Source organism: Atractosteus spatula, chromosome 11, assembly GCF_055471065.1.
Source record: "Atractosteus spatula isolate fAtrSpa1 chromosome 11, fAtrSpa1.hap1, whole genome shotgun sequence".
Classification (NCBI taxonomy): domain Eukaryota; kingdom Metazoa; phylum Chordata; class Actinopteri; order Semionotiformes; family Lepisosteidae; genus Atractosteus; species Atractosteus spatula.
The window spans coordinates 48728013-48755512 of NC_142716.1; the positions used below are offsets into that span (position 1 = coordinate 48728013).

The window sequence follows — 27500 nt, forward strand, 5'->3', positions numbered from 1 at the left end:
TACTGAGGGTCCTCTATTAATCTGTTCAATTTGCAAGGCCCTAATTCCTCAATTTTGCTAAGCCTCCAGGCACGTCTACAGAATTATCCTAAATAATTCACACGAGGCAAGGCTGTTATAATGTACTGTGGGGTGCAAATAATTCATCACAGCATGACCATTTAAACATCAAAGAACAGTCAAGCAACAATGTCAATGGAAACTACAATGAACAACCTATAACAAAGCTTATAAAATCTTCTAGGAAAAAAAACATCAAGACAAAAATAATTAATTCACAATAACAGCACATGAGCCATATCTCCTTTCCTGAAAGCTGCCCAAGGTTACATGATGAAAATTAGCTTGTGACCCCAAGACTAAGGAAACAGGAGGCTGCTGGGAGTGACTGTTTCCTCCTGCGTGGGGGGCAGTTCACGATGCACACACAGAGGTTATCCTCATCTGACGTGGCTCTCATTGCACCGGCACCACCGGGCATGCTGGAATGAACAGAGACCACCCTCGTCTAAAAGGCCCTGAAACCCTGTTACTTCCCCTGACAGGACTGATCATTCAAAGAGGTAAACTCCCATCCCTACTGACAGTTTCACCTTAAGTTGAGAGCCACTATTTCGATGTAGGTTTCGATATGAGTGTTATTGGCATGACCGATGAATTAAAGCATATACAATCAACATAACATCAACAGACATTTACAGTGTGTCATTCCCCAGCTCCTGCTCTGTCTCTTAAGCACCCTGCAAGTTGCAGGGCTATTAAATCTGTTGGCTTTTGAAGGTCAGGAATCTTGCTGACACTGCAGGACTCGTCCATCCACGCTGTAAGGGTCTCTAGACGGCATCGTTGATCAGGGAGCTACAGGAGAGTGTGCTAGGACTGCACAGGAACTGTAACAAACTGCAAAGGTCACCTCCTCTTTGAGGCCCGACAGGGAGCAAAGGGTGACTGCAAGTTGTCCCCTCACATATTCTCCCATTTTAGCACCATTAAAAAAATAAAAATGTACCAATTCACGCATTTATCGCTTAGTCGTGATTGTCCAGCGGATTTCTAATATGAGTCCGCCTTCCGCGGCACTGTGCTGTAAATGCTACGCTGCTGCAGGTCGTGTGAAGCTGAGACAAAGGAAATGAGTGAGCCTCAGCCCAGCAGCATGAGAATTTGAATACTGTACTATTAGTTACTGACTCACTGACACGTATTACCACGCCTGTCCTTTTTTCAGGAAAAAAGGTACACAAATAATGAATGTATTAGGCTTCTGAAAGCCATAAGCCTGAGACTAGGAAAACTGCACGTTGTAGGACAGGCTGCAGTCTCATAAACACCACACTTTCCATCCGATGACTCAGCCATTGAGATATCAGCTATTTTAATGTGTTTACATAATTGCTTTACTTTACATTAACATTTCAGGGTGTTCCCCTATGAGAGCTCACCGCAGTCATTCTGCATGCTTTTTTCTGGCTTTCTGGAGTATTGTATTCAATATGCAAATACACCTTCTATGAAATTCTGGAACCCCTAGCTACACCCTGGGACATCTGAACCTCTGTCTGCTTTGCAGTAATCTTTACTGCACAATACCATTCTGTTCCAAAGATAGTCTACACTCAATACCATGGCCAGCCTTTAAGAAAGGTCTCCTTGTTCAAGTGCCACTGTCAGTTCAAGGATCATGCTCTTCTGGAGGGTATAGGCACAACAGGAACAAGTGTAACCCCTGAAATATATTATTTTTATTATATAAGTATTTCAGCACTTGAGAGGATCATAAACATCTGCATAGAAGCACACAGATCCCTGCACATCTCTTGCCCACATAACACCAGACCATCGACTGGTCACTCCTTGCAAAGTGGCCAAGCAGAGATTCTGCAGCAGTCTGCGCCCCGAAAGTGACCCTATCCAGGCTCACCCTTATCCAGGCATCGCTCAGAGCCCCTCCTACATTGAAGTCACCTTGTTATTACATAACATCTGTTTACACCTGTACACCACAGTGTCTGGAAGCAGGGTTATGCAATAGTCTCATCTGCAGTATAATCCGCTTCATTTGGAAGCATCTGTGGTGTAATTACATTGTTATGAACAGACAAGGACCGGCTCACAGCCCGCTAAACTAGGGCGATTAGCGGGTCATTCAATTTCAATTTGCTTTTCAGTTTTTTTTACTTTCAAATAAATCTGCTACCTTGTAGGAGGTTCAGATATCACACAGCTATGTCAGCCCATTCACACTGCTAATGCCTCATTACCTTTCATGTGGTTAAAAGTCTTCGCCTCAGAATCGGGCAGAACAAGCTAATGGCGTAGAAAATAATTCACCAAAATCAGTGAAGTCAAGCTGATGTCAACCTTTTGATGCCTCTGAAGAACCTTACTAACACTAACACAAAACTGAGTTTCTTATGATCTTTTGTAATGCTGTCATAAAAAAAAATATCCCCAGTGACCCCCCCTTAAATTTCCTGCCTTTAATTATTACCTTAAAAACAGTAAAAATGTTCAGCATTTTGTAAACTTGGACAGACAACACACTCACACCAATTTCATGTTGTGCCTCATATGAGCTGCAGTACCGCATGAGTTTGGAAACTGAGTGACTGGATGGCACCCACATCACTCTACTAGCAAGCCCCTGTGTGAGCACTTGAACGCTGAGAGACAAGAGTCTGGCCACGAGGACAAGGTCAAGGTCATCCTGCCCTCCTGATGATGACGGGGAGCATCAGAAATGCAAGCAAGGGGGTGCAGATCACCTGCACTTACAGGCACCTGGGAATTAGCTCCTGCTTTCAAACTTTCATCCTAAGCTCCAATAAAATGGCTTATTTTACAACCTCCTCCAGATGGTGTGTGGCACGAAAACGCATCCTGCGGAATAAATGTCCTCAGACACAGACAAAAGAAAGTGGTGATGTTATCGAGAACCACACTGACTTTTCGGCCTGAGACTGCTTCGCCCTACGCGATGCGAGTGGTGCCGTCATACAGTCACCTGGCCTCCGAGCAGAAAGGCTGTGAGGTCATCGGCGTTTCCACACCAATACGAGCCACGGCATCGTGTGACTTTCTTCTGCAAGTATTTCTGTTGAAAAGAGGTAAATGCTGGAGGCCTGAACTGATTTTTAATACACCTACCAGCAATTTAAAAGAGCCAGGCTGTTTAAACATTAACTAGAGCACTTGTCTGAACTTTCAAGCCCAGACAGATGCGGGGGTGGGGGGTTGGAGCGGAGCCGTGAGTCTTGAGCAATGCAGAAATAAAACCACCTGCAGTTACCTTTTCCAGGAGGGAGGGAGCAATGTCCTGCCCATTGGAGTATTCCCCTACATTAACAGGCTAAGTCAATCCAGCCTCCTCACTATTAAGCAATGGGCCTCTTAGGCATAAAAGGTAAAAGAGGCTGCTCCTCTTTTTTTCAACTTTGCACCACAAGCACCCCAGGAAGATCTGCGCAGTGTGCCGTGACTCAGAGCTCCCTTTGCAGGAGTCCTGGCGCTGCATTTCAATTTTTGATGATTGATAGAGCAGCAGGCTGGGCCAACCCTGAAAATCAAAAGGGGATCCCTGGACTGCAGCAGCATGGGTGTCAGCCCAGCCCAGCCCAGCCTGGACGGAACCGGACACTGGCACCACACTGCAGCCAGGCAGCCAGTCCAAGGCGCTGCCTCTGCACCGGGGACCTGCACATTAAAACAATCAGCCACCCTTTCAAAGTGGTGGAGACTCAGGTCACGCACGCTCAGCCTGAGCAGCAGCGACATCTGTTCTATATTTAGATTCTGCAGGAATATGAAAAACACACACAAACAAATGAACACACAAGCAAAGCCGCTAGAGTTCACAGCCCAGGCCAAAGACATACAGCGTTCAAATTCCTTTTTTAATGGACTGTAATTCAAACAGTGGCATGCCTGCAGTATAAATCAAGTGGGATATTGGTACAAGATTTCAGGACTGAAGTGGGGTTTAAAACCCTATTCATCTCATTCAGATCCCTGTGCCCTGCAGGGGGCACCGCCTCAGTGTTACACTTGCTGCCAGCATGCAGACCAGCGTCCCAGCATCCCTCTGTGGATTGATGTATTAAATTAAATTGATCTCATTCAGCCTTAATAAGGATGGGATTTCTCAGTGTGCACAACAAACAGAGCGGATGAGCAAGCAGATGATTGTCTTATTAATTAAAAGCTGGCCCTCAAAGGGAAAGATTAACTTGTGGTGAATTCTGGTTGGTTAGCAGCATGATGAAAACAGTGCATTCTTATTAGGAGGTAACGGCAGATCCGTTTCCAGACAGTAAGGGATGACCTATGGACAAGCTGCACTCCTCCCTGATTCCATCTGCAGATGGCTGACACTGACTGGACAAAGAAACACCACTGCCTGCCGTGATGTCTCGCCATGCTGTTCATTAGGCCTTTGTGCATAATTGTTTTAAAGCTATACATATTTGTTGTGGTGGTTGCTGTGGTCACCTGAAACATGCTGCAGATGGAATCCAGCTGAAATACTGCAGAATCCTACAGTGTTTCAGCTGCAGCCGTATGCGGAGCAGTAAATCACTGCACTGGAATTCCATGTGCTGGCATTTCCTTGCCTCTTTCTTCAAAGCCTCCAATTCTGATTTTCCACACTTGCTCTCGGTGAATTCAAGGTGGCGTTTTCTCCCGAGTGTGCAAGTGCACAAGTGCCAGTCAAGCACCTGCTGATATGTGGGGTAGTGCTCTCTGTTAAAACCAAGAATGGGAGAAAATCATGCTGGAGGTCAGGCTCGCTCTCAGGAGCACCAGGAAGCAGGGAAGAATTAATGGAGATCTTCTCCTATGAGACCTGGCATAAGCAGGTTCTCTCCCTGAGAGCAGCAAATGTCAGTCTTAAAAGTATTAAGACAGAACAGCTGTCTCAACTGCTGGAACACAGTATCAGCCTTTGTTTTAAAGAATTCTTATTATTAGAAGTATTAGCCTGAGTTCTAAAGAATTCTTATTAGTATTAGACATATTAGCCTCTGTTTTGCCCTGTTTTTGTCTTTTGCATTGTGGTCACACACGTTACAATCGACAGAAGGTCATTTGCCCTCTGTTTGTTGTTTTGTTGCTCGCTGTGTATGTTTCATGAACTCTACCTCTCCCTTTTTCCTTTCTTAAAGCATTCCAAGGAATCATCTCCATCCACATGTCTGGAAGTTGGTTCCAGACATCTGGACTCTTGGTGCCCTTCAGACGGTACTTCAGGAGAAAGGACAGATGTTCATCTTCCTGAAACTCTCTGCACTGTCTCCTTTTCTGCTTGCCTAGGCTGCTCTGCAGCTCTGCAGGAGCAGAAGCAGCACGGACAAGGTGATTTTAAGGTGATCTGTATGTTTTAACCTGTATGGCTGCCACAATAAATCTTGCCCTCTCCACACGTACGACTCACACGAGATGAGCCGGCTGCTATCTAGGCAGGACTTAGGTGTGATTCAATAGCCCATACAACTGCCTGCGGGGCTGCTCGCTGCTCAAGACCTACTGTCACAGCAAACGGCAATGTTTGCAGATAGAATCTCCAGCCATTTCACAGGGAGGCATTAGACCACAGAGTAACCTATTTCTGTCTCAAAAATAACAGGTTTCTCTTTTAATAATTGGTATTTGCCACATCAGGCTTTACAAAGGATTACACACAGTTACGTCAAAGGGCCCTGTAATCCTGACTTATTACCATTTAGTAAATAGACATAACGCTGGTTGTTTTGAATCGTTATTGTCGGATTGCACAGCAGCAGGTTCGGGATTACCAGTTCTTTGCAGGGGAAATTCAAACCCACTGCCTCAGTGGTCTGAATCCTCCGAAAACATGAAGACCAGCGATTTTTCAAAGCCTCTGAGAGTGTGAACCCAGGAAGGCTCCCTCACTTCTTACATATTTTCCAAATTTGATTAACACTGAATACAAAGGAAAAATGCTGCAAAACAAAGTCTCCCCTCCACAGACTTTTTCTTCTTTGCAGTCAGTCCAAATACCTGGGACTGTAATTGAGGAGAAGGCCTTCCCCAAAACACTTTCTATAGAGCACAGCAATTTGTAATTCAATATTAGGCTAAAATAAATAACATAAAATATTAGGCCGCTTATGTGTATATGTATACAAGCTTTGTAAATAATTCATTGAAGTACTTAAGGTATTAATGGTTATTTTTATTCACTATAATAATCTTCACATAAAGCTTACCAGAAGCCACCTGTTGAGCAGTTATTTTAATGATTGTGGATCTATTTTCAATGATAACCTTTAGACTGTGTTCCACTGCAAAACAGGACACATTGCCATGGAAACATAATAACAATAGTAGCGGTTAAGCACAGAAACTATATATAGTTCACATTAGGGGCAGCACTAGCTGGCCATAAGCCATCCCATGCATGAAAAAAGAGTGATTTTGTTCTGGAAGCAAAAGGCCCTTTTGGATGAATGAAGCAAATCATTCATGAATACGCTGATTACTGACACTATTGGGTCAATTTATTTGCTAAAGGTGGACACTTTTTTACAGGGGTTTCAGACGCATTCTTTATTCCTCATTCCGTACCAAGAGATGTGCCCCTGGTGCCCTGTTGATGGTCTAGAACGGACACCTTCCCATCCAATTTAAAAAAAAGAAAACTGATTACCAAACTGGAACTGAATTTGTAAGGAGTGATCTAGAGGGCTGAAAATCTTGGTTTTCGGGCACCCTCACCTCCTCTATCGGAACTGCTAGTGTTATATTGTCAGTCACGCGCTGGGACCACGCCGGTGGAGCTCTTTACAGTGATTTGCAGCCAAGTCAGGCTTATCGACAGCACAGCTGGAAGAAGGAAAGGTTAAACAGACGGGACGCTTGCAGAACCGCAGAAGTTCCCGTGTATTCCTGTCAAGATACGAGGCCGAAAATAAAGCACCGAGTTAAAAAAAAAAGCTGTAACGTTTTGGTATTTATGGGAAGCATCAAGATTTACAAGAGGCTAAAGCTGTCTAACTGAAAATGCGATAACCACTGGAGCCTCATTATCTGAGTGCGCACGTAGGGACTGAATGTGTACATGTAAGAATTACGGGACCTTTTTACTGCACAATAAAAGAAATCTACCTGAAGCCTCTGTTCTACTGAATCAATTGAAGCCCACGAAGAAGCGAAGAAGCGACTGCATAAATGTGCATTCGTGCTTTTAGAGGCCTTTTCTCTTTATGGGTGTCGATTAATACTCAACCAAATCCCCCCCCCCCCCCGCAGAGGCAGGAAGACACAATCTGGATTAAAAAGGCTCTTTTATTGGAGGCCACCAGATCTGATGTTGCTTAATACCATTAAAGCAAAACCACACTGGTTTTGTAATCCTGGCCAAAACAATGCAATAACAGTCTAATAATAACAGTAGTAGTAAAAATCCAGGCAGCACTGGGAATTTGGGAAATCCTCTCAGACAGACAACATGGGGAGAGACTCAGTGACACAGAGCTGCTCAGGGGAGTCAGACGACAGAACAAAAGCACAAACCTTTGAGCCGCAGTAATTAAAAGAATTCTGCTCAGGTCTGGTTTTTCATGACGCTGAGAACTGAAAAGACTGCAATTTTCCCAGGACGCTCCCTCTCACACAACAGAGCGGCTGATTCTTCTTTCTCTCCTGCTGGAATGCCTGAGCCAGGACAGAATGCAGCTCGTGACATTCGCACCCGGGCAGCTGGAGTTTACCTGCACGAAGGCACGGCCCCCCTTGTGCACACGCACACGGGCGCGGAGAACAGAAACAGGCTTGACGAAAGCTGCCGGGCCACACCTGCACGAGCTCATCCAGGACAAAGTACGGAGGTGCGCCTTGTGTCCTGTTTCTGGAGCTCATTCAACACCAAGTCGCGTTCATAACCCTGGACTGGGATCCACCATCGGCGTTCTGTAGGTTTTTCCACTGCACTGTACCTTCACAGTCCTCCCTCTGAGGGGCTTTGCTCTGTGGCTCCCCATGGTGTTGCAGTGGCTGCGTGGGTCTGGCCCTCTGGGGCAGAGAACTGGGTTGGACTTGGACCTTGAAGTCTGATGTGTTTCTATATACGGTACTGAATATATGTGCATTTCAGGTCAGGCTTTCTGTGGAAAACATGCATCTGACACCCTCAACAGCCCAGGATGCGCAGGCTCTGGACGTTCATGGCATCCAAGGCCCTGGAAGACAAGGGAGGAGGCTCGTGCTCTGTCCTCTGTGAACTCACAGGGAGCCCAGCTCTCAGGACAGCGAGCTAAGCACTGCCAGCTCACGCACGCACGGGCCCGGAAGTGCTGCTGTGGGGGGGGCTGGCACTGTGAGACAGCATGTTTCAGCACACACACCGCCAGCGTGCTTGGTCTGCTGGTTTACATGCGGTCCGTTTGGAGAACAAGGACGTGGTGCTCTCTTGCTTCACTTGCCAAATGACGCGACTGGACGAGTTTATTAGAGAAGATTTCCAAAACATTCCTGGAAAGTGCGGTCCTTCAGCTGTGCAGGACATGCCTGCTATTGCCCCAAGCTGGAGGGCAGATGAGTCTGCCACGCTGTCTGTCCCACTCCGCGCTCATGCAGATAAAAGCCCCAAACCCAAACTGTTGGCCATGAGTAGCATTTTGACCAGACAGCTGTAGATGCAAGCAGTGGTGTCTTGTTATTGAAATAAAGCTATTCTTTGATTATTGAATACATAACAAAAGGTTATAATCAGGAGGAGGTCGTATGGCCCACCTAGCCTGTTTGCTAGTAGTTAGTTGATCCCAGGGTCCAATCCAGTCCTTTCTTGAACGAAGCCGGGGTATCAAGCCCATTCCGGGTTGAATCGCCTTCTCTCGTTAGTAACCTTTATTATGTTCAATTAAGGATGGACATGGTAGTTCAGAACGCTTTCCGCTAACAACCGTGAGCGTGACAGGCCTGGGATGGAAACTGGCCGATTTCTCCACGGCCGCAGAGATTTTCCGCTGGAAACCAGATCCCCGCGGAGTGCTAGGGCTAGCGGAAAGTCGAGGGCTGCCCTCAGCATCAGGTTACACCGAGGAGAAGAGAGCAACAGCTTCAACGGGGCTACCTGGGTCCATCCTTCTCCCCCGCACCACGGAGACCCCCGCTCGCTTTCTTTTCAGATTAAGAAAGAATTATTGACGTACATACGAAAATATATTATTATCATATTTTTCATGAAGGAAGACTTCTTTTTGCTTCCTGCGACAAAGCCATGCCCCGTGATGGCGAGAAATGATGGTTCTTCTATGACCTTTGACCCGCGAGAGAGGCCCGTGCACGGGACAGGAGCGAAAACCTCTTCCGTCCCTCTAGCCCTCAATCCCTCCTCCGTCCGGTCCTCCCATCCTCCCGCGTGCTTCCCCCATCTCCCTCGCCTGGGCAGGGAACAGCCACTTATCATCCGCAGGCAGGGCCGGCTTCCCAGTCAGCGTGCGCCGTGCCGACAAGGCCGGCTTGCGTGGCACTGTCAGGAATTACCCCTGTGAGCGATCACCCCCGACGTGTGGAGCCAGGGGAGGGGGCCCTCGCCGCCCCAGCGCCCCGCACGTGGCAGCCCTTGAAAAAATGTCCGACACTCTCCCCAGAACCTTGTGAACATTTCCTTGCCCGGCCTTCTCGGCAAAAATAAAAGAAGGCCTTCTGTAAGAAACGCGTACGGGAACACACAGAATCCCGAACCCTAACTGCAAGCCTTTGCTGTACAGTTAGCCCAAGAAGAGAAGCCTTTTCTGCCACCGCTCTGCAAGTTTCTTTTTTGTTTTGTAACATGCAGACAAGAAACTAATTCGTAGACCCGTCCTGCTTGCTGAGCACTCAGGGACTTTTCTGTCAGGATAAAGACAGCAGACTGAAATGTACAGAAATACTGCACTTATTTTTAGCCATTTCTCAATCATATGCAGTACAGTATATGTAGACCTATGTAGACTAAGGATTCTTGGAATTCATTAAGTTCACTGAGTAAGGTCTCGGTTAGGACACAGCCAGCGTTTGTGAAGTCCTAGAAACACACTTTACATGGAGAATCCCCTGTGTCAGGTCACAATCAGAATACTGGGTTTTTCTTCAAAGACAAAGAGAGCTGCATCCAAAAAATGTTACAATCGATCCAGCTGGATAATCACTGGATAATCACCGTTATTCCGCTCGTTAGGTTCTACAATGGGTCTCTTTCAAATCTCACGGTACTCTTTAACGACCCCTGGCTCCAGTGTGCCCCCATGACAATCTGGGCACTGCTGTGAGCGCCCCTTGATATCTGCCTCTCCTTCCCTGTCACCTCGAGACAGCCGCAGCTGGCTCAGCGCTTTCTCATAATATCTTTTTTAAGGATTAAAATGCCATTGAACTTCTGCTCTGAGAAAAATGAATCGGAGTGCTCTTGATTGACTAATAGTTGCGCTGATGATGCAACTACATGCGCTGTATTTAGAAGCAGCACCACCAAGGACTAGACTGCAATTGGGTGTCACACAACTCTAAAAGACTTAATAAGCAAAGTGTACTTCACATTTGTGAGCTGACAATGACTTACTGTATGTTTCTTCCTAAACTCTTAGATTGACAGTATTAGCACTGTGCTGTTAGCCAGCGTAAAGAGACTCAGGTTTCTAGGACAAAAGAAAAGTGTGCAAACTATTCTGAAGCTCCTGTACATTTGGATTGGCATCATCCTGAGTTCTGTGTGGGAACCAGCTTTTAACAATGTCAAAGAAGACATCCCGAACAAGGAGTGTATTAAACACCTACACTGGAAAAAAAAATACAGCCTACAGTACACATTCTGATCTGCACTGAGACTGTTTTTTATCTGCACTCTCAGTGTGACACGGTTGATGCTTTAAAAACCAAAGAAGGATCTCCCTCCTCCTGCTGTCAGTGGAATCAGATGTCTGTATACACCGCAAAGGGCTGTGAATCTCAGGCAGTGTGAACCAGCCCGGGCTGGGGTTCGAGCCCACCCTGTGAGCCTGGAAACTGGCCACTGGCCACCCTCTCCAACTCACCAGCTGCTGCACTGGAGAGAGGCTCTGGTGCTTCTCTCTGAACAGCCACTATGGCTATGGGGCAATAACTGAGCTACAAGCATGTGGCTGACCTTAAACTTAAACTTGGCCTTTGACTTAAGAAGCACTTGACCATTGCTGGGTATAAATAGGTCCTGTGCAAGTGAGATTGATGACATTACAAACATAAGGAACACAAAGCTATTTTCCAGTTTGGGAACCTTCCATTATTCCTGCACAAAACGTCAAGCTGGTGGGCTTGGATGAATTACAGGATAAAACATACCGATGATGTGCTAAAGGTTTCAAAATCACAAGAAATGATGGAATGTTTCATGCACTGAAGAAAACTGTTTTTTTTACAAAACAATATGCTGATGTTTGTAAGAGTTATTGTAGAGCATTTTGTCTTCGGCAAAATCTTCTGACAGTGTAGATTAAAATGAAAACAGACTTGAGTGCTTGATAATGAGATATTTAAAATTAGCAGCAATTCAAGTCTCACAGTGCTTTTTTTTCTCCCTCACACCTCCTGAAACGCATCACTGCAAAGTGATAATTGGAGTTATTCGGTTTGGGTATAAATAGATCGTTGAAAGAAACACTCACCACAAATAAGGGGAAAGTGAAGTCAGCCTGAGAGTGGAAATGTCCAGTGACACAGACACCTGCACTGGTGTCTTCATTTGCAAAACTCAAGGCAATCACGCTGAGAGAGGGGAGCCGTCTGGCCTGGACGACTTGTACTGACCTCAGCACTACAGTGCTCAATGCCAGAGTAGCTACATACCGATATCGCCGTTGACGTCTTTATAGTATTGCACAAATTAATATCCCATGCACTTTTCAGCCTGATCATGTGAAGACTCCCACCACATGAGAACATTCAACTGTAACCAACATATATATGAATATACCCACGGAAGAAGCAAACATACAGATATATTTACGTTTGTGCCGTACGAATGTTTGAAGGTATTTCATGACGACCCATACAATCACATAAAATGATGAGCCTTTATTGCAGGCATTTGGTCTTTCCAATACACTTTCTCTGAAGATCAACCTTCTTAAATGTGTACTTCGTTCCTACAGTACAAATTCTTAGATGAACTTCAAAAACAGATGCTTTAACGTGTTTTTTTTTTTGCTTTAACTGTTTTCTAGAAGTCGTTGCATTCGTTTTTTTTTTTGCTCTCTGGAGATGCCTGCTGATAAGCAAGGGGATAAAGAGAAGATTATTCTACAGTGTGATGCAACACCGTGTGTTCTGTACCGGGGTTTGACGCTGCGCCAGGAGCTAGCTCGCTGACACATCTCGGGCCTGCGGACCCTGAACCCTCTTCCGTAGCCACGAGGCGAGCGGAAAGGGAAAGTTACGACATCGCCACCTAGTGGCGGAATCAGCTGGGCGCAGCTTCAAAAAGGGAGACGCGATTCTTGGGAGGAAAATCACTTCTACGGCCCATCTGTCTAGATATTCTGAAAACAACACCAACAAGAACGCGAATAATGACAGTAAAACGCATCTTAAACCGCGTTTGCACTCCCAGGGTAGCCCCAGTCGCGAAGACCACGTTCTCCATGATAATGATGCTCGCCCGTACGGTGCACAACAACGCCAAGAGCTGCTCGTCTGTCATTCGTTCGAATAATGGAAATCATAGTAATAACAAGGCAAAAGACTGTGATTTTAACATCTAAGGAACAAGGAACGCTTACTAACTAACAAGCCTCTGCTGAAGTATAAACTTTAGCCTATGGTTGTATTCGATGCGTCCCCCAGCCTATACGAGTAACCAGTTCTCTGGTTGTTTTTTTTTGCTCCGAACAACAAAGGCGACTGTAACCCGGTGTGTTGGTACTATGTTACCCCCGGGCTGTCAATATTTAAAGCGTTAGGTGCTGCACGGCCAGCGGTTTGAAAAGGCAAATCGCTTCGCCACATTGAAAAGGTCAACAAGCAGGCGAGCTCGGCGCTCGCAACTCATGGGGTTACCCCGAAACGTGTCATTACAGCAGCCCCTAAGAAGTCCCGCTCTCCTAGTTACGGGGCTGGTCGCGCAGTGTCAGGGCAGGTGAGCGCAGTCCCGCCGCAGTCCTTTCTCAATCCTGAGGGATTGGGGCAGCGCCTCGCAATTTCAAAGAAACCCTGAACCGACTGCCGCCTTAAAATACCGCCCCATACACACACCGCTCTGTATTTCACTCCGAAAAACGCTTTTATCTTCATGCCTGCTCCCCCGAAATCCTTCCTGGTCCCCTTTTGTCTTACTGTATCGCCGGGAGGCTCAGTTTAATTCAAAGCAGCATCAGTAATAGCAATGCTAAGAAAAATATTGAATCGCCTTACCTCCTCCACCGTCAGCGGCATGCAGATCCTGTACTCCTTCAGCAGCATATTCCTGCGATGTGTTTGTTTCCAACAGTTTATAATGCAAGGAAGTTTCAGCCAATATAAATGTCTATCGATAAGTTCCGATGACCCCCTTCCCTCCCCCGAGTAAAGACGAAGGGTTCAGTCACCCCGGGCTCTTAGCCATGAAAAACACAGTTTATACGAGGTGGGTGCCAGAATCAGGAGAAAAATAAAAGAAATGAAAACAGTCCCCCGGTACAGCTACCGCCTGTGTTAAGTTCGGGTCTTGCGATTTTCCTCGCAGCCGCACTGATTGCAAATGTGAAACAGAACTTCAGCCACGGTCTCGGGCAGCTGTGGAGGAAAACGAGATCTCTTCTCCTGTCAGGCGGAGAAGAGCAAGGCAGTCACGGCCAGGAAGCAAAATAAAACAGCAGCTGAGATACAAGCCGTCTGCAGGACACATCGAAGCGTCTCTCGATGTCAGAACCACCTCTGAGAAACGGCGAGGCGAGAAGTAGCTTCCCCCTTCTTCTCTCTCACTTTTTTTTTTTAAAGACGGCTTCCGTAACGATCAACTCCAAATTGCCGAGAACACACTCCTCGTTTCCTCTTTAAAAAGAAACGGCACGAACTGACAGTGGCCTCTCACAGGGATCCCGGTCTGGGTAATCCGAGAAATGTGCAATGAGACAGGTTCGTACTTCCAGTTCGTGCCTCCTGGTCGGAGTGACCGTGCAAGCCATGAGTTTTTACATCATCAGTAGGAAGGAATATTGTGTGTGTGTGTTTTGCCCAATAGCGCTTTCCCCCTCGGATAATGCGGAGAATTCAGGCGAATACCCTGTCACTCGTGTCGGGACATGATGTTCTGTATCCAGCTGTTTCAGCATTCGCGCTGACACCATGAGACACACCGCGCAGGCAGGATACACTTTGTATCCGACTCCATTAACACACTGCTCTTCTCCACTCTGGGCGAGAACAGAGCCAACTTGTTTTATACCTCGAGTTGTAGCTGGAATACTTTAAAGGGCGGTAGTACATCGGCTTGCGGTACACTGGACCAGTCCGATGCATGGTTTGAAAAAAAAAAACTAAAAGAGCTTTCCTGTCCTGTACTTACTGTACTACTACTGTCCCAGAATGAGACTGGATAAGGAGTTAAAACAAGCAAAGCCCGACAGCAAATCAGTCAGCTTTACCTACTAAAAGAACAAAATTGCTGTACTGCTGCAATCCACCAGCTGTTGTAGCTGAAGCTACCTTTAATATTCTGTCACCAGCTACAACAGGAGCTGGAATCTGAGTAAGACTTCACGAGTATAGTTTAGTGATTAATCTACAAACAGGACACTTGTGGTCTGCCTACACCAAGTGGTTCACACTGCCGTATGAAACTCTGCGCTGTTACTGAAGATGCGATTTAAGACCGGGTCAGATTTGATCAATAAGTGGGGCACTTTGGGTCAAAGAGGGTACCAGGGCTGGTCCCATCTAATTAGGCCACTGGACTCAAAGGTGTTGGCCTGGGTCAGGGTGTGTTAATTTCCGATGAAGTGGGCCTGTTTCAGACCGGAGCCGTTCAGACTGGAGTTGGTCTGTTCTCAATTGTCTTGTTTACTACGCGACCCAGGCGATTTTTAACTTATCTTTCAAAAGCAATTAAAACAACGGAAACTGTTAATGAAGAAGCCGGCCGTTGCTGTGTAGCTCAATACATCTGTTTAATTAAGTGATGATAACTCTTACGTGAAATTCTGTTTAGATTTTAGAGCAGACTCACACAAACCTGGATATGAATTTAATAGCTTTTGTAGAAATGATACTGTAACGCAACGTTACAATACATTTATGCACAATGACACATGGAAGCATGGCATGTTTGTACAAACGGGGTTAAAAACATATATTCTCACACTAGAAAAGTATTTTGAAAAATCACTCATTTAGTTCACCTTTAATAAACGTCTGTTTCAGAAGGTTATTATTTAAGCGAAATGTAAAACGTATCTGACGTAATCATGTGGTGTTGTTTCTCGAGAACAACAAGTTTACTATTTTCAGTGCCTTATCAATTTTATAAAAAAAACCTTTTACTTTCACGTTTTCGTGTAACGAAACACTTTCAACTACACGTTTAATTACAACATAATAAGCGCATCACTTTTGCTGACCAAGTTATTGCCTGTCTGTTTTACTTTGGGTCCTCAATGGGTCCTTCGGATGTTTAGGCGCTGCTTTAACGGCGGTTTCCCATTGGTCGGATTTTTCTCAGCTTCCGGTTAGTCAGGCACAACACTGGGAGCGCAAGCGGAGAGCTACTCTGGGCAGTTGACGTTTTCCTTTCAAATTTCTCTGCAGGTTCCCGTCAAGAATCTCGCCCAAAATGACCGATTCATCGGAAAGAGCGGACGGGAAGATCGTGAAAATGGAGGTGGACTACAGTGCCACCGTAGAGGAGCGTGTGCCGGAATGCAAGAAGATGGCCAAAGTGAGTTAACTGAGCCGAGTTAGCTTCAGGGTGCGGGCTGAGTCATGCTGGCGTCCGTAGGCCCCAACAGCCGTAGACAGACAGCGGATCTTCAAGACGGCTCCGTTTCTGGATTATAAGAGTAACAGGGGGGACAAAGGCACCTGAATTGCTTGTTCCTAACAGAGGGGCATCGCGGAGATTCAGTTAATATCGGGTTGTGGCTGTCCTTAAGGTCAATGTTCAAATGTGGTCGTTCGTTAGAGCAGCTGACTTCGACTGTAGCATCATGCTCCTGTCAAGATTCCCGTAAGAAATTATCTGATCTCCGAGTCTGGTTATTCAGTACGTTTGGTTTTGCAAGCACTCTACTTGCCGAGCAGCCCAGATTTAGTGTGAATTATGGGTACGTGCTGTTTCGCAAGAATAAAGCTTGTCACTGAGTAGCAGTTTCGTGTCTTAGTGTTCGTGTCCGAAGACCGAGGAAGAGTGAGATGACTTTTTTTCTGCAGCTGTATTTTTTTTGTATGTTTTGTTTCTAAAATGAATCGTGACTCTACTTTCCTGTTCCAGGAAGGAAGACTCCAGGAGGCAATTGAAAGCCTATTGTCTTTGGAAAAGCAAACTAGGACAGTAAGTTCATGTTTTCTCCCCAAAGCCTTATTGCGCTGTAACTGCTGTTCCTATAAAGAACAACGCACACTTGGAAGAGCAAAGGTGTTTTCCTTGTTAGACCGGTCCCACCCCTGTTGTTCTGTCCCGCGACAGGCCTCCGACATGGTGTCGACCTCCCGGATTCTTGTGGCGATCGTGCAGATGTGCTACGAGGCCAAGGACTGGGACGCGCTGAATGAGAACATCATGCTGCTGTCCAAAAGGAGGAGTCAGCTGAAGCAGGTGTGCATCGCATCGCAGCTGGAGCGACAGTGTGCTTGTCCATCGGAGTGCGTTGACTTCATGCTACTCTTACGGTGTTTAGTGTTTAACTGTGGTGGAACCATTAATTCAAGTGACAGACCGCCTTGAAATGTTTACTGTATTGTAACAACGTGTGCAAAAATGCTGCGTCAGTTGTAAAAACGCGAAGGTTATCCTTGTAGGTGTGTTCATTCTTTCCACTCCGTGGGTCCGACGGGCCTGAGCCAGCGAAGTGAGGAGGATTTCCTCCTTGATGGTTCTGTCTCCCCCCCCAGGCTGTTGCCAAGATGGTCCAGGAATGCTACAAGTATGTGGACGAAGTGCCAGACCTGACCGTCAAGCTGAGGCTGATCGACACCCTGCGGACTGTCACTGCGGGAAAGGTCTGCTGCCTTATTTTCACCACACAGTTGTGAATTTTCTAATGGAGGTTATTAACTATTTTCTGAAATTTGTCGCATGTAATCATATGATAAGGTACTAAAAAGGATTTTCACCTAAAGAGATTACTTTTAAAACACAGAGCTTAAATTTGTTATTGGGCATTTTCTGTGCTCTATACCAGGGGTCAGTAATCTGGCAATCTTTTCAAGCAAAAGAGCCGAACTGTTTCACAATTAAGAACCAGTGGTCAAAAAAGAATCAATATAAAAATGCACATTTGAATGAAAGAAATTATAACGATAATTGACAAGATGGTTAGTTAATAATGGCATGAATGAAACTCTGTACTCAGACTTTATTTGAATGGGTCTTTTGTTGCTGCATCATTTCTCCTATTTCTTTTAAGTTTGTCATAACTGGTCAAATTCAGCTTTATGCATGCATTCAGGTTGTCTGTTGTCAGTCTTGAGCATAAATGACCTTTGATGTGATTTTTGTGCAATTTGGATTCTCTCCCCGATATGAATCACAAAACACTCGTAATTTTTTTTAAATATGCCAGTCTGTCCATCTCGATATCTTTGATTAAGACAGTCAGTTTTGACTCAAATCCAAACCCTGCTTGCTGTAAAATAAGGAATTATATTTTTCTGCCCTTGTAACTTCAGGTTCAGTTCATTCAAATGACCAATAACGTCAACAAGATAGTAAAATTGAAGCAGCCAGTCACTTGTGAGAAAGCCTGTCATGTTTGACACTCTTTGTATCCAAAAATGACTTCATCTCACAATGCAGACTGCAAACCGAGACAAAACCTTGCCACAAGATAACAAGCCAGCATTGTTGTGCTTGAGTACGTGAGGGTATTTGTATTCAACCTCCTCAAGCAGTGACTGAAACCAACAGTGCTTTATGGCTTGACCAAGAATCCCACTGACGATGTGAACAACTAGGCCCGTTTCTCTACCCAGTCCGGTTCCACAAGACTGAGCAGAGAGTGCCTCCTGTTGCGCGGTGCGATGAAAGTTCAAAGGCGAGTGGTTCAGCATTTCTGAAAAAAGAGTAAGGAATTCCCTGTGTTTGCGGACACTGCTAGGTGCGCCGTTCTCACACACAGGCACATGGTTATACAACTGTATTTTATTCTCTTTCACGAAGTTCATCACGGTTTTAAGGATGTTTAAGCCCTTCTGTGATTTTTTTTCCATTGTCAATATTGCAACTCTTTTCTTTGTGAGTAGCATTTCCACAAGTATATCACGATGAATACACGGTGGATTAACATCATGTCATGTTAGTGGTTGTGCCCAAAGCAAAGGCAAAACTAGCTGTAATCCTTTTCTGTACCTCTTGCTCGTCAGTATGATGGGCCATTTTCAGAGCTTTGTCATGCACTGTTTTTGCTGATGATGGCATGTCTTCAGTTTTCTTTAAGATTTAAGCCGGCATTGTCATGACATTTAGTAAGTAAGGTCATGACCAATTTTTAGCATGTGTCTCTTCAAATAATTCCCATCGGAGGAAGTCTTCCCCTCGTTTAAGCTGCAGTACGAATCTGTGAAAGTCAAAGTCAAAACGTGTTTTTTGACCGTGCCAACGGGCTGTGTTGTCCAGTGTTCATTTTTCGCTGCAGCTCCTCACAGGCTTTTCTTCGCGCTTCACCTTCAGGGTATTCTGCAGCAAATGAAACTGTGGAGATCCAGACCGCAGACAAGGAGGGCACAAACGCCCCCTCCTTTTGAACCTTGTGTCAGGTTCCCTCTAGTCTTGGTGCCCCAGCCTTCCTTGCGATTACTCTTTTCCAGTCCTATACTGGTCCACTGTACAGTGGTTTTTGTAGGAGGGTATGTGATGAAAAATAATAACTAATCTTAACCCTTCTATTTTCTGCAGATCTATGTGGAAATTGAGCGTGCCCGACTGACAAAGACACTGGCCAATATTAAGGAGCAGAACGGGGAGGTCAAAGAAGCGGCTGCAATTCTGCAGGAGCTGCAGGTGAGGCATGTGGCTGTGCTCTAAATTTCATGCCGCTGGTCATGGCGCTCTCCCAGCTAGACCTAAAGGGACACTGTAATCTCAGCCCACTTCTCAGTGTGAGCCAGACGCTGTCGGTTTGTTGCACAAAAGCCAGGACCAAGCACGTATGGATTGTCGTTAAGAGATGCTAGACATCACTCAAGCGTTCAGAGAAGACGGTGGACTGGCTGAATCTTAGAGAAGCTGCTGCAAAACTAAAACCTTCCTGCCGTGTTTGCCTTAGGTTGAAACATATGGTTCAATGGAGAAGAAGGAAAAGGTCGAGTTCATTTTGGAACAAATGAGGCTCTGCATTGCTGTGAAAGATTACATCCGCACTCAGATCATCAGTAAGAAAATCAACACCAAATTCTTCCAGGAGGAGGGAACGGAGGTAAGAGGAGTCATTTCGTTTTCAGTCCTAGGTGTTCGGTGTGAAACCTGTGAAATATTTTTGTTTTGTATATATTTTTTATTGTTCCTTTGAATGCGTGAATGGCTAATTTCTGTTAGGTTTTTAGGAGTGTGAAAAGTCAGTGATTCAAGTGGAGGATTTGTTCCGTGACTCTAACCATTTTTTGACAAAATTCATACCTAAAATTAATTGCTAAAATGACACCAATAAGCGCCACCTGTAGTTTGAAAATCAATGTTTTTTAATTGAAGAGATGAGGGCACTGGACAATTTAAGGTGTGTAGCTTTGGATATCTATTGAGTTTTGTTTGTGAGTGGGATGGCTTCATTTCAGTACCCACTAAGTGGTAATTCCAAAACTTGCATCAGTCTGATGACCAGGATAAAATTGGTCATTAAAATTCACGTTTCTGAAGAAATGGCTTTTGGTGTTGTAAATAGCCTGTGCCTTTCTGGTGTCGCTCTCAGGGGCTCTGAATTCTTGGATTATGTTTTGAGGTGTCTTAGAGGAGGTCACATAGTACTGATTAGAGGTTTTGAGTCTTTATTTTAAATGGGCAAGGCTGTTGGTTTCAGTAAGCGTCCTTGTGTATGATGTACTACGGACAGAAGCGCGTGCTAGTGTTATATCATTGGAATCAGTCCTGAAAGTGCTGGAATGTCAGAAATGGGGAATTCAGGAGATGTTTTTCCTTGATCACTGGAGTGACAAATAATTAATGCAAACTTGTTTATATAAGTGAAATCTGAAAACAAAAAAGGAAACTAAACTTAACATACTTTGAGAGTATTGTACAGTGATTGTCATCTTCATAAAGAAAGTGACCGAAGTGTTGTAAAAAAAACTTAAAGCAAAGTGAAGTTCTATTCAATAGCCTAATTTTGTAATAGCTTGTGTTTGTGAGGACAAAACTGGGCTAGTGTTGTTTGAGTAGAAGGCCCTGTACTTGCAAGCTCTGTGCTCTTCGTATTGGTTTAAACTGCACTGAGGATTTTTTCTTCTCTTAAAAGATACTAGGAAAACTGAACCACTTCAACCCACAGTTATTCCTACCTCCACCTAACCATTGTATTCAGCACTCATTTCTGCCCCAAGAGCAATTTTTCTTTTCTGACATGAAAAGTTTTCATTTTAATTCTTGAAATATCCACTATCTACTGTAAAGAGTACTTATTACTCCAATTCCTACTTTTCATTTCTTTATAAGCTTATGATAATTCCCCTTTCTAAAAGCTGCAATATTTTTTTGTATCTTACCTTTTTTTTTCCTGTTTTAGGAGTTGAAGCTTAAATATTACAATTTAATGATCCAAGTGGACCAGCATGAGGGGTCCTACCTCTCCATCTGCAAACACTATCGTGCCATTTATGACACCCCCTGCATCCTGGAGGACAGCGCCAAGTGGCAGCAGGTGAAGGGCCATGTGTCTGTAGTCTGATCCCGTGTCTGGCTCTACAGAGGCACCTTGTGTTCTCGTTGAGTGGATACCTGGAGCCAGGGGTGATGGCGTTAGAAGTGCATGGGCACACGGAGGGGTTTCAGTCTGTAGTGGGGGAATTGACTCTTGGTGCCTTGGAATACGGAAACCGTTCTTCGCTCGCTGCAGGTGTTGGAGAAGCAGTTTAACTGCCTTTCATCCCCCAAGCCGAGCTGCTCTTGGAGACACTACTACCCCACAGGCTGCCTCCAAGCCTGAAAGCTTTACAATGTGTACGACCTACTACAGCAGAAATGCACCAGGTTACAAGTTTCCTGCGGCTTATATAGATGTATCCGATTTCTTGCTGACGCTGCATTTCTTTAGGTGGTTAAGGGAATAAGGCCCGTATTGTTGTAATCTTTCAGCTTCTTTGATTTGACCTCTGACCTTCTCTGGCCAATGTCTGTGACACCCAGGAATGCACATTTCTGCTATCAGTCTGGCTCTGAGTCCTCCTTTGCTCTTTCTCCGGCCAACAGTGCGTGTGTATGACATAGTGAAATTCCACCCTTGGCCTCCTGCGCCACCTCACGGGCTGACGCTGTTTGTTTCCAAATACTCTTTTGAGAGGTAGCTAGTGCCTGGCTGCTGTGCTTTGGTTAAACGTCTGGCACAGGCGCGAGATTCTGCTATAAGAGTGTTTCTCCACCCCTCCCCTTTTTCAGTGACTAAACATGAATCACTGGAGTGTCTGTGTCGTTCCAAACAATGAGAAACGGCAAACTTGTTTAAGGAGCTACAGACGTGTTCGTCTTCCCTTTGTGCAATGTATTGTTAGAGAGCCAGACATGAGGGTGTCGAATAAATAAAATATAAGCTTGAGCAACTTCTGTGAACAAGCTGCACTACAGATGTCTGCTGTGTAGCCAACGCAACTCGGTTATAATGAACCCATTTTAAAACCGAAACCACCATTGTGCTGCAGACAAAATTGAGTATTTTGTTGCCAAATGAGTTAAAAGAGCCAAGTAGCTTCCTGTTCGAAACCTTTCTAGAAGGGCAGAAAGGTTTTACTGATAATGAAACGTTGAGGATTTTCCCTTTCTTGTTTAACTTAAATGTCTTCTTTTTTTTTTGCACTTGCAGGCTTTGAAAAGTGTAGTTCTGTATGTGATCCTGTCCCCTTATGACAATGAGCAGTCCGATCTGGTCCACAGAATCAACACTGATAAAAAACTGGAAGAAATTCCTAAGTACAAGTAAGTATTTTCTTATCTACTGCCCTTTTCTCTCTCTACCATTCTACATCTTGTCAAGCCTGGACAATAACAGATCTCAGGAATTCACGTACGGTAATATTCTCTGGCCGTACCCAGAATCTCTTATGGTGTTTTTTTTTTTACTCCCTTTCATAAAACCTTGCAGTAGCTGAGAGTGCTGGTCTAGCTCTTACTCTGAGGCTTTTCTCTTCTGCCACTTTTTTATAATTTGTATTGGACAGTGATTCCCCCCCCCCCCCCATTTTGTTCTCCTGCACATCGGAATTGCCTGCTGCATGCCAGCTTGGCTGCTCACTGATGCGACCTTTGAACCTGCGCGATTGGGCAGAGAGGTGGGCTGGGCCTCGTGCCCCTCTGACACGCTGCAGGCTCCTCCCTGGACAGCTAGCTAGCAGCACTATTAATGAGAATAAAGATACTAACTTACATAGCGCATTGCATTCCACTGAATCTCAATGTGCTTCACATAAAAAAAATGAGAACGGGCTCTGCGGGTCGACAGGTGCCAGGCGGGTCTTGGGCAGTGCTGGTGGTGATGAGCCGAGGAAGTGCAGGCAGATCCTCTGGGTTCAATGAAAGCTTTTACCCCACAGCCATAAGACTCCTAAATGCCATCTCTTACATCCTCCTGCCTCCACTTATACCCCTCTGAGCTCAAAATACTGCCACTGCTTGAATTTTAGGTAGCAGCTGTGTGCAAACGGTGGTTAAAATGATAGCTGCTACCATGTTCCCGTCTCCAAGACTTGTGAAGTCATTCAGGTCATTTTTTTTTAATGTCATCTGTTCATGTCATTTGCCGTGTGAGGAAACCGCGCATGGTGCTCGTGTCCATATGGCAATAACCGTGGCTGTCCGTGATTCCGTTAGGGAGCTCCTGAAGCAGTTCACCACATTGGAGCTGATGCGCTGGGCGTCTCTCGTGGAGGATTATGAAAGCGAGCTGAGGCGGGGCTCTCCGGACAGCCCGGCCACAGACGTCTTCGCGTACACGGAGGAGGGCGAGAAGAGGTGGAAGGATCTGAAAAACAGGGTCGTGGAGCACGTGAGTCCTGGTCTGGTCTGTGGAGGACATGGGGCCTTCTGATATGTTCTGCGCTTCTGCGAGGAGCAGGCTGTATCTTTCACACTGAAAAATCAGAAAGCTTTAAAACGTACTTCTGTTGTCTGCTGGATCTGAATATCTCCACGTGTCCTTTTTTTTTTTCAGAACATAAGGATAATGGCGAAGTACTACACGCGGATCACAATGAAAAGAATGGCTGGGCTTCTTGACCTCTCTGTTGATGTAAGCGCTGCGGTTTCTTATGTAGCATTTGCAGTTCTTGTCACTCATTTACAGGGGATATAATGTGTGGTTGTGAGTATTTGTAATGGTTCTAATCTCATGAATTGTCCTGGGGAAATATTTAATATATCAAAGCACGTGACAGCCATGCCTGAATTACAGCTACAGTACAGCACTAATGACTGGCATTGTTGAATTGGATTGAAGTGTCTGATATGATACGTGTATGTATAATTGGATGCTGAAGTATGACACATTTTAATAGAGCCCACTATCATTACTAAATAAAACTGATAATACAGAATTTTGCAGATCTATTTTATACCTAATTTTGGGTTCTATAGACTATCACTACTAAATTATGCTTGATTTCCCTGACACGTCATCTCATTCATGTTATTTTTATTTAAATGTCTGATGCACAGGATTAATTATTAATATATTTTTGAAAAAAATGGGAGATGAGTAAGCTAAGTTATGATTCACTTCACATTATACCAAGTAAAAACTGGGACTTTTAATGCAGCACACAGATATTTATTTGAATTTTGTGTAAAGTAAAATATAGAAATTATTTAATAGGTTCAATCTTTAAGCTTTAAGACATTGAGCTTCCTTGGGCTCAAGTTATTTTTAAACAGTTTCTAGTAAAATGAGACTTAAGTAGATATCTGAAGGAAAGACTAAAAAGAGTCTTTCATAGTAGTCAGTTTGACTTGATCAATTTAACTGTAAATTTTTTTTTTAGAAATTACATTAATCTAATCCTTTTGCTATTGCAGTCTGAGCATTAAATAGAATGACTCTGAGACCACTGAACGGTCCACGTGCTCGGTTTATTTGTGGTCTGCAGACGTGGGCTGTTGTGTTCCGGTGGTTGTCCTGCAGCCGCAGGGAGAGCAGAGAATAAGCTCAGTTTGAGGAGCTGCTACAGAAGCTGTGAGGAACTGAATCTCTGCCTCTTGCAGGAATCTGAGGAGTTCCTGTCCAGCCTCGTTGTGAGCAAGACCATCTATGCAAAAGTCGACAGGCTCGCTGGGATCATCAACTTCCAGAGGCCAAAGGACCCCAACGACATATTGAATGACTGGTCCCACAAACTGAACTCACTCATGTCTCTTGTCAACAAAACCACACACCTGATAGCCAAAGAGGAAATGATTCACAACCTTCAGTAAAAGGACATTGCGTTTTGTAATGTTGCTGGAAATGGCAAAGAGCTTATGGAGCCTTACACTGCATTATGTGAATAAGTCCACCATCTGACCCATTTCCTTAGCGGTTATGAGAAAACTTGTTCTAGTTGTCCTGTGTTATTTGTTTATGAATACAGCATTCTTTTTGGGAAAGAAGAGGAAGATGAACCCATTCTACCAGTTTACTGTATGGTCAGTTTCCCGAACAGTGACAGGAAAGATACCCTTGAGCCCTTGCAGCGTTTGGGCTGACCACTCATTGACCATCTGGTTACTTCATACCTCGTGCTTGCATGGTAGCTGGGATGTTGGTTACACGGGGGTATGCGTTTCCTTTTGTGTTCACACAGGTTTTACATGTAACGCATAATAAGGGATTTAGTTATGTGTAAAATGAGCAAAATGTGCTGTATTAAAATATTGCTACAAACATTGACTTTTTTATGTGTAAAAACTAATACCACCTTAAACTTAAAATAAAAAAATCGTTCACACTTGGCACACCCATTACGGATTTGATCATTTGTACTGTATAAGGCTGTGTGTTGCTAAGAACCCTTCAGAGTTTAGGAGTGACGTTCAAGAAATCCAGAGGGTTACTCTGTCTCTAAAATTACTGTTCGTGTTCCAGGGTGGAGTTGATGTGTTATCTTAATATTTCCAGATGACTTAACCTGCTGATAACACTGAATCTCACATTAGCTGCTCTTTAAAAGGCGTGTTTTATGCTGGGGCTTTTACCTCGGATTGCCCTTCTCAGTCTGCTTTTGCATGTCTTAATTATCTTGTCAATTAAAATCTAATTAATTGAAATTAATTATGGAAACTAGGTGGGATGAATAGAAATAGCGCAGAGTGATGTATTGTGCTGGTGTTGCTGCATTTATAATCGCAGCATGTTTATCGCAGGTGCCCATTGTTTGTGTAGGTTCTAGATGGGAGAGCGTTGTGGATAGTTGTGAACCTTTTTGATTTTCCCTTTGTTTTTTCACATCTCTAATACTTAAATATGAGCTGGAGGGACCTTGATCTCTTTGCTAACATCCTGTTCAGCAGTGCATTATCGGGCATGACTGCAGAGTGCTGTATGAAAACCCTCACTGCACGACAGGTGGTTTGGAATATACTGGTACATTAGAACGAATGAGAGGAGACCATCTGATGCAAAAGAGCTCCTATGGTTGTATTTCTTTATAGACCGATATACCTGCTGGAAAGGGATTTAGAATAGGCCAGCACCATTCAGACCTAAGCAGCGTGTCTTTTGGGAGGTAGGAGAATACTGGACCACCCAGTAAAAAACCTACATGAACCTGTGCGAACATGCAAACTGCACACAGGTGCCTTGGGTTGGAATCAAGCCCAGGGTGCCATGAGCCCATACTGCTAAACGATATAGCTCCCCTATAGTGCGCTGCATGACTGTTGCAACCTTCAGCCTGTCTCAGCCTATGGGGACACCCCTCTCTTTACACGCTGCAGAGCAGCCATGAAGAGACAGGCCAGGAGGTACTGTAGGTACAGTGTGAGCATTGCTGTTTTTAAACTGCTTGGGTGCTGCTTGTCCACTGTGCACGTGGCCTTCTGTCATGGCTACCTGATTGACCAACCAACTCAAGGATTCAGATTTCCTATTCTGTGCTCTAGGGGGAATTTTTTTCCGATTCTGATTTTGAAGATGTGATGCAAACTGAGCTGGTTGCACCAGGTGAAGACCCTGCTCTGAATCCTTTTACTTTTTCTTTTCCTTGGGGATATTTTCCAGATTTTAAAAGCGATGACGCCAATCCATAGAATAGGATGTGTTCTTCTGCAAGGAAATGTACTGTTGTTCAGCCTATCCCCCGCACTGAGTCACTAGTGCCTACAAATAGCCTCACCACATCACAATAAATAATGTGTCATCAAAACAGGATGAGACCAACAGCTATTCATTTTCATCATTAATTTGGTTGCATGAAAATGAACCTGTTTTACATTTCTTTAATTTTTACACTCAGTTTTGCTTTTCTACTTACCCGCGCTGATTAACTGTGAGTGTCACACAGAGACACAAGGAATCCTGAATTTATGGAAGAGGCCTTGAGGCCTTTCCAAAACCTTAGTGCTAATCTATTGCACAAAAGTTAATTTTGAAAGCAGTGACAGACAAGATGAGCGCTTTTACAATCTGTATGGACTACCTCTGCAGACACTGCAGTGAACCATTTTTGTCTATTTACTAAACACCCACCCAGCTTGGAATTGCTGTTTTCCAGAAAGTCATGACAGCCCTGGTCCCCTGGTCCCAAACCTATCCCAGCACTGCACAGGGGAATGGTGGGTGCTGCCTAGGGAATCCTAGGGATATGCCCCAGGCTGGAGTCCGAGAGCATTCTGTGCTCCGCTCCAGCACCATTTTGGGTCATGCCACTTGTTTCTGGACCTGAGCCGCTTTTCGCAGGAGGTACCACACAGTAGGAGCATGGCACTGTTCTGCTTTGATCTTGGATAAAAGATCCCGAGTCCAGATCTTCCGTGTTCTCATTCCCTGGGTGTCTGTGCCTGGTTTAAGGCCTGGGCTCTTGGAGGCTGCATTTGACTCCCCTGGGCAGATAATCAATAAGGGGACAGGGGCATCACTGGAGAGGCACAGTTGAGGTACCATCTGCCTCCCACCCTAGGTCCTTCATGTACAGCTGCTGAGAAGGTCAGTTTAATCGAGCTGTTCTGG

At 44.9% G+C, this 27500-nt stretch overlaps 2 protein-coding genes across 2 annotated transcripts in view; one reads left to right on the top strand and one right to left on the bottom strand.

Moving 5' to 3' along the window:
* The window catches only part of LOC148824263 (cytoplasmic phosphatidylinositol transfer protein 1-like), an 86482-nt gene extending 72306 nt beyond the window's left edge, over positions 1-14176 (bottom strand). The window contains exon 1 of the mRNA XM_088927979.1: positions 13387-14176. Within this exon, the coding sequence (XP_088784105.1) occupies positions 13387-13434 (48 nt within the window). The 5' untranslated portion in view covers positions 13435-14176. The remainder of the gene's footprint in view (positions 1-13386) is intronic.
* Positions 14177-15649: 1473 nt separating this feature from the next.
* psmd12 (proteasome 26S subunit, non-ATPase 12) lies at positions 15650-25294 on the top strand. Its single transcript, XM_088926911.1, has 11 exons — positions 15650-15886; positions 16439-16498; positions 16634-16762; positions 17059-17166; positions 19061-19165; positions 19431-19580; positions 20880-21014; positions 22170-22282; positions 23174-23348; positions 23514-23591; positions 24560-25294. The coding sequence occupies exons 1-11, from the start codon at positions 15782-15784 to the stop codon at positions 24767-24769; spliced, it is 1368 nt and encodes a 455-aa protein (XP_088783037.1). The 5' UTR covers positions 15650-15781; the 3' UTR covers positions 24770-25294.
* The last annotated feature ends 2206 nt before the right edge of the window (positions 25295-27500 follow it).

Excerpts from the sequence above, each read along its gene's own strand:
- psmd12 (XM_088926911.1), top strand. The coding sequence starts at position 15,782 with ATGACCGATTCATCGGAAAGAGCGGACGGGAAGATCGTGAAAATGGAG. Across the intron at positions 16,763-17,058 it reads GGAGGAGTCAGCTGAAGCAG|GCTGTTGCCAAGATGGTCCA; the intron begins GTGTGCATCGCA and ends CTCCCCCCCCAG. Across the intron at positions 19,166-19,430 it reads CAATTCTGCAGGAGCTGCAG|GTTGAAACATATGGTTCAAT; the intron begins GTGAGGCATGTG and ends TGTTTGCCTTAG.